The 6,841-nt window shown below is 40.2% G+C and overlaps 1 protein-coding gene across 1 annotated transcript in view; it reads right to left on the bottom strand.

Moving 5' to 3' along the window:
* Positions 1-226: 226 nt before the first annotated feature.
* CSNK1D (casein kinase 1 delta) overlaps positions 227-6,841 on the bottom strand; it is a 79,890-nt gene continuing 73,275 nt past the window's right edge. The window contains exons 10-11 of the mRNA XM_019503654.1: positions 4,303-4,367; positions 227-2,458 (exon numbers count right to left, since the gene is read on the bottom strand). Coding sequence (XP_019359199.1) covers positions 4,335-4,367 — 33 coding nt within the window. The 3' untranslated portion in view covers positions 227-2,458; positions 4,303-4,334. The remainder of the gene's footprint in view (positions 2,459-4,302; positions 4,368-6,841) is intronic.

The raw sequence follows: 6,841 nt of genomic DNA, 5'->3' as shown, positions 1-6,841 counted from the left end.
TCCTAGATTCTCCCCTCCACAGTTTGTAGTGATCATAGTATGGATGCCTTCCTCAACCCCCGTCTTCTGTTTGTTCTAAATTAGGTCTTATGATCCAGTGGGAATCAACGATCAGGATATTCTGGGGGAGAGTTCAGTACTACCTTAAAGTCTGCAAACTGTCAGAAAGGCCTGTGCTTGTGCAGAGAATCCACTAGAGAGACAAATAAGCTGCACCAAGGAAAAGAACAGAAGTCATTATGAATTTATTTACACAACTGTTTAAGTACACAAATACAGTGGTAGTACAAATGAGGTGTTCTGAGATATTGGTAACCAATACACAGGTTTAGAGAGACAGTTTAACTATAATCTGCAGGTGATGGGACTTAATGATCATGAAAGGGCAAGACTGCCCACAAACAAGTACATTTCTAGAAATTTGCAGTCACCTTTTAAGTATAGTACATCAATTTAAGTGTTCCAGATACAGAGGGAAGGAAGAGGCTGCCTTTGTAAGCGTCTCTAACATTACATCATTAACCACAGATATTTACAAAGAAAGCACAGTGAAGTGTAGAACTGTACAAATGGTAGTGCACATGCCTACAGTACTCAAGTTACAGTAAAATGAGGAATGGATTGTTATGCAAAAATATCCACGGACCAAACCAATTTTTCCATTGCACTCCCCCAGTCACAGGATTCCCCCAGTATAGATCTAGAGTACACAAGCAATTAAATAATGGTCTGAAATACCCAAAGAAAAAAAAAAAGTGACTGACATATAGCCGATGAATTTCTGGACAGGAAAAGGAGTTTGCAAAATTCTGGATCAATACAAAGATATTCCTAACAAAAACTGAGGGTCTTGGAAGCCATAAATTGATTGGTTTGCAACTGGCTTGCAAGTAGGATGCAATTTGATTTGTTGGTTTAAGCCAAAAAAAGCCAAATCCCCTCCACACACAAATGTATTTTACCTTTGTTACAAAGATGGTAACGGACATTATTTTGCTCAAATGGTGCGACTAATACTTCTACTAACATTCCGATTACTGTAAGGGAGAAACATATATTACTTTAGGAAAATGTTCTACATTAAAAAACACAAGGATTTTTCCATATTCCTTAAAAGACATTTGCCAAAAGCACTTTCTGTGCTTAGATTTACACAAAAACTGTCATAAAATAAATTGTCTCCAGCTAAAGACTAGTGATTCCAGATATACCCAAATTACTCTAATATTAAAGAATTAAATACACACCCTAGTGTACTCAATCAGAATTTCAAACAGAAGGAGCATGCATTTATTTTTGTGTCTTGGCATTAAAACAGGAGACTAGAATCACTTTAAAAAAAAGGGAAAAAAGTATATGGATGCGCTGAAGCAAGTGTTGTGCAAATTCACTCAAACTGCAATGACAACATTCATTTTCTTTTATAATTCTCTCCAACCCAACCTCTCTCTCTCAAAAAACGAAACAACCCCCCCAAAAAAAGAACCACCCTAGATATTACCAAGAAGAAAGATGCACAACCCTCCCTCTCAAATGGAAGAGAGATGTGCCATGCTTTCAATGTTAAAGCTCCAAATTCTCCTTAAATATAAGAGCTCTTCACTCTCTTTATTCTTCATATTCTTCAGGGAAAAAGTTACTACCACCACCTCTGCTGGAACTAGACACAGAATGTATGCTGCTCTTACTAATTATAGTATAGAAGAATAAAAATCAAAATTGCTTCTGTGCTTCATGGAGAATAAATTTGAAAAGGTGGAAGACAGAAAAAGCAAAATAATGTGTACTAAAACAAACAAACAAACATCAGGAGAAAACCCCCAGCACGGGCCCATACAAAATAAGTAAACAGTTTAAATAAAATCAGATGGCTTTAATTCATTTACATGTTCCCTGCCAGACTAAATTTTACAAGAAACTTCAAGTCATCATCTTGAATTCAGGATGGTTTATATTCTACATTTTTAAATCAGACAAAAGCAAGACAGAATTCTTTACAGAGAATTAAGCCAATAATTTTAGCAAAATGATACAAAAAATTCTCTTAAACTAAGTAAAAGTTTTATAGTTACAGTAGAATAATAAAAAGGGGTAAAGTCTGCCGCCTGTGGAGGGAGAACTGAAATGGCTATTCAATAACAGGCGGTTAACTCTGTAAACCATCTCTTCCTTTTCCAGCCCTGTTGCTACAGAGTTCACTTAAGGTCACTGGGTTTCTGGCAAAAGCGTCCTGTAATGGCAGCTGCTGGAGTCTCTGTCCATGTTCTTGTGAGTATCTTTTTGTAAGTGGCATGGAGAACTCCAACTGTAATGTTTCTGCTCTAGTTTGGGGTATTTTTGCTAGTAAAGCCATTGGTAATACAGGAGATCAGCCATGCATTATCTGCCCTCCATGGCAAAGTAATTTTCATCGGTGCACAGCAGACTGGAGAACACTGGGAGTCACCCGAGCAGGAATCTATCAGAGCCAAAAAAAAACACAACAGGATAATGTCAGCACAAGTCTTTTGATTTGCATGTAGACGGACAGCGTCTACCACCTGTAATGACATTAGGACACAAGACCATTTTAGAAGATTCTTATTCCATTTCAGAATCTGTAGACCAATGGATATGTTGTCTTTTACACCCACCTGTATCTGTGGGAAGTTATCTGCACTCTCCCTCTGTATTAAAGGTTTTAAACAGGAAATGCACCATTTCAGTAAGGAAAGAGTTTGAAGAACAAGTCCATCAGAGCAAAAACATGCACAGAAAGGAAGGGATAAATCAGATTAAACCTCAGCCAAGCTCAAAAGAAAGAAAAAAAAGGAAAAGAAAGAGGTGATAGGAATTCAAAGTTAAAAAAATCCCAAGATGAATGATAAGTTTAACAATTCCTTCAAAAACAAAACAACAATCAATCCAAAATGAACAAACAAGATCCCCTCAGAGCTGGCCTGTAATGGTGAGGGCATATTAATGACACTTCACATTATCATTTCCATAGCTGAAGCTTGCCTCAAGTAACATGCTGTCCAAGGAAAGTGAGACACCCAGCAGAAGTTTCAGTTTGAGTGGCAGCAAAGGTCAAAGCAGCCAAGTCACTGTTTATCTGAGTCTTGAAGTCTTTAAGCAGCTACATGGTTTTTTGGCATGTCACAAAGGTCAATTATAACAGACAAGATCTTGATCACACTTGATTCTTCAGGCCTTACTCATGCAAGCCTTCCACTGATTTCAATGGGAGTTTTGTTTGCGTGAGGCCTGATAATTGACTGTAGGGTCTCATTTACAGATAGCTTTGAATATTACAAGCATCACACAAGAAAGAAGCAGGTTGTGGAGTCAGCCAAGCACACAAAACAGGAGGAGAAAATTAAATAAGAGGAGGAAGAGCAGGATTCTACACCCACTGAAGATGTAGGATTAGTGCAAGCTGGAGTTTTACAGAGAAAGTGAAGCAGCAGCATTACTTTGCATTTTCACAAGGAACAGAAAAGTCAACAGTCTTACTAATATAAAGCAAAGCAAAGAAGCTCTGAAAATAGTAAGAAACAGTGTTCTTCAATGCAGCAAGGTTCAAATAATGACCTGAACTTATTGCTGCCCTGATGTTTGAGCCAAAACAGAAATGGCTCAAAAAGCTTGAAAACTGCACACAAAGGCCGAAATGACTTCTTCATGGATCACAGCCAAGGAATTTTTGAGTATCCAAGTCCCATTCTGCCCACCTACAAGATGCTCACGTGCCACCTACACCAAAGCAAAGCTCATCTGAAAATGTTTCTTATTCTCTGGCAGGTCATGAGGGTTGGGAAGAGAATTTAAAAACTGAGAAATGACAACTGCTTTAATAGTCTTTTCAACTCACGCAAAAAGAGAGCATTCACTTCAGTAAAGCAGTTAATTTGCCCATCATAAATCATTAAGCTGCAAATTATAAAAATGAGTAAGGTAATATTGAGTAGATATCAGACTGTGAGCATTTCTGTGGAATGAGAAGTGGTTCTAGGAAAGATTTGATTCAGGGTTGCTTATATGGTTATTTTTATTAATAAAGTCCAACTAAATCATCCCCAAATCATACTTTGCAGGTAACTCCACTAAAGAATCTAAGCAGAACAGTAGTCAATAAATTCATCCCTCGGAAAGATGGATGCTTTTACATTCAGAAGAAAGCATAATGCCACATCAAGTACCTGGCATCTGTAGGATGCAGATAAAGTCTAGGATTCTACAGAAGCAGCAGCCAATCTAATGTTTCCACAGGTTTTCATCCCACCCCTCCAAAGACTCGGTGTCTAATGAGAAGGGACTCACCCAGTGCTGCCTTCCAAGGAGGAGACGAGCAGCTACTTGCCATGGTGTTCGAAGGGAATGCTATTCTGAGATGGGGGGGAAAAGACAGCCATTTGTAACAGTTCCACTGTCCAAATAGATAAAGATGACTAAAAAGCCAACCTAAATTTGCAGTTGCAGCTACATACTTTTGAAGGTCCTTCGTTTCAGATCTATATAAGAAGTTTCTGTAGTAACGGATATTTTAAAAGGAACAAAACAAACTCTTCAGAGAAAGCTGGTAAAATTGCTGGGGTTGAAGAGCTACATAGAATATGATCTCTATGAAGATTAATGCATGAATAAAAGGTTTGTTCATCAGGAGATGAAGAAAAAACTATTTCGAAAGTACTTTTGTTCCAGCTTCTGTCTTAGCCTGGGAGAGTGGTACATTGCTTAGACCCTTTGTCACTGGTACTGGCCATTTTCCTTTGACAGAAAGACTTAGTCCCCTACTCCCACATACAGTAGGACAGTGCATCTGAATGCTTTCCCTTCCAACCAAGGAGAGAAATTTCAGGCTACATTTGTATTAACAGGAGTTGTTGTATATGTGCTAGACCCTACAAGGTGCTGACTACTCTGTATCTAAGGTGCTTAAAAAAAAACTTGCTAACTTGAAAGCATGAGTTGTTCCATTTAAGTAGTTTCTGTGAAAGCCCTAAATGAAGGTTACTCACCTGCAACCAGAGTTCAAGACAATCTCTGCGCTTTCATATTCCTGGGATGTGTTGATTGTGCAAGCTGAACAGGGTTAACCTTTCAGAAATAGCGCCCACTAGGGTGTTTATATCTCCCCTATTGCTCCTCCAAACACTGGAGGGCCTGGTCATAGGAGGAGCCATAGCACACTGACTGCTTAAGATCCACTGCCACTTCAGGTCCAACATTCATGAATCTATTCTCAGATTTTAAAGCAGAAGCGGCCATTATCTTATGCAGTCTAACCTCCTGCCCAACAGAGGCCATGAAAATGTCACCCCATTGCCACTTTGAGTCCAGTAATCTGCGTTTGACTACAGCAGAAGATCTAGAGAGGCATCTAGCCCTGAGCTGAGGACATCAAGAAATGGAAAATCCCTTTGTAGTCGCTTCCAGTGCCTATTCACTTTCACTTAAATTGTGCCTTTGTCTATTTTGAAGTCGTTTGGCTTTAACTTTTCAGCCACTAGCTCTCATTATGCTGTTATCTGATGGATTTAAGAGCCTGTTATGTGCCCTGTATTTTCTCCCTGACAAGACACCAACACACTCATGCATCAAAAATCTAGAGATGACTTAGACTGAGCTCCAGGTTCTGGCGGTGTATGGTGTATCTGCCAACCTGCAATCTCTGCCCCATCATCTAGTTTTCAACATCATGAAGAGCTGCCACCACAAGTGGATGCAGTATTTCCTCAGTGTCCCAGTACCATATACAGAGAGAAAAACTGTTTCCCTTCTATGTACTGTACACAACTAAGGACAGAATTAGTCCTTTTGCGCCATGGCATCCCATGGAAAGTCATGTGAATATGAGCAGCAGCACTTTGTCCCTGGATGTCTGACTTTGCATTTAGTTGGTTTTATTCACACAAACATGCACAAACGGACTGAGCTTAAAAAGAAATCAAACCTGCTCTGCTGTGCATGGATGCCTGGTCCTCAACAATATTTACTAACGTGAAGATTTTTATATTACTCTTTTATCATAAATATACATACCAGACAGCTTCTGGTCCAAACCCAATCTCTGCCTACCTCCACTAAACACACCCCCATTTGATGACTTCCCATTGACGAGTATGTAGAGAGTTGAAATTAGCCAGCTCTGAAGTAATCCAACATGAGCTCAATTGACGCACAGTGTTAGGCAAAGTTCTCTCACGAGAATGCCATGCAGGACTATGCCAAATGCCTTAAAATGCCAGGTATCTTTATCAACTAAACTTGTTTCCTCAAAGAATAAAACAAAATTTATTTGAGAAAACTTCTCTCTCTGTAAAGCTATGTTAACTTGTAGTGCTTGTATTCCCATTGTTTATTCATGGAAATCTGCACACTTTCCAAAGACATCAGATGAGGTTACAGGAAGAAGGTGGGCAGTAAGTGTGAATGTGCAGGGGTCATCTTTAGGAACTCTGGTTACAGATGGCCTTTGCATATTCCTACCCGTGGGAGTTTCATAGTTTCTAGGGTCGGAAGGGACCTGAGCAGATCATCTAGTCCGACCCCCTGCCATGGCAGGAAGAGCACTGGGGTCAAATGACCTCAGTAAGGTGGTCATCCAACCTCCTCTTAAAAACCCCCAGGGTGGGAGCCTGCACCACCTCACTTGGAAGCTGGTTCCAGACCCTAGCCGCCCTGACCGTGAAGTAGCACCTCCTGATGTCCAACTTAAACCTTCCCTCCGCCAGCTTGTGACCATTGTTCCTGGTCACTCCTTGCGGCGCTCGGGGGAACAGGGACTCCCCCAGCGCCTGCTGATCCCCCCTAACCAGTTTATAACAGGCCACAAGATCCCCCCTCAGCCTTCTCTTTT

The sequence above is a fragment of the Gavialis gangeticus genome, unplaced genomic scaffold (assembly GCF_001723915.1).
Source record: "Gavialis gangeticus isolate Ggan-Ray unplaced genomic scaffold, GavGan_comp1, whole genome shotgun sequence".
NCBI classification, from domain to species: domain Eukaryota; kingdom Metazoa; phylum Chordata; order Crocodylia; family Gavialidae; genus Gavialis; species Gavialis gangeticus.
This window is presented reverse-complemented; position numbering and strand designations above follow the sequence as displayed.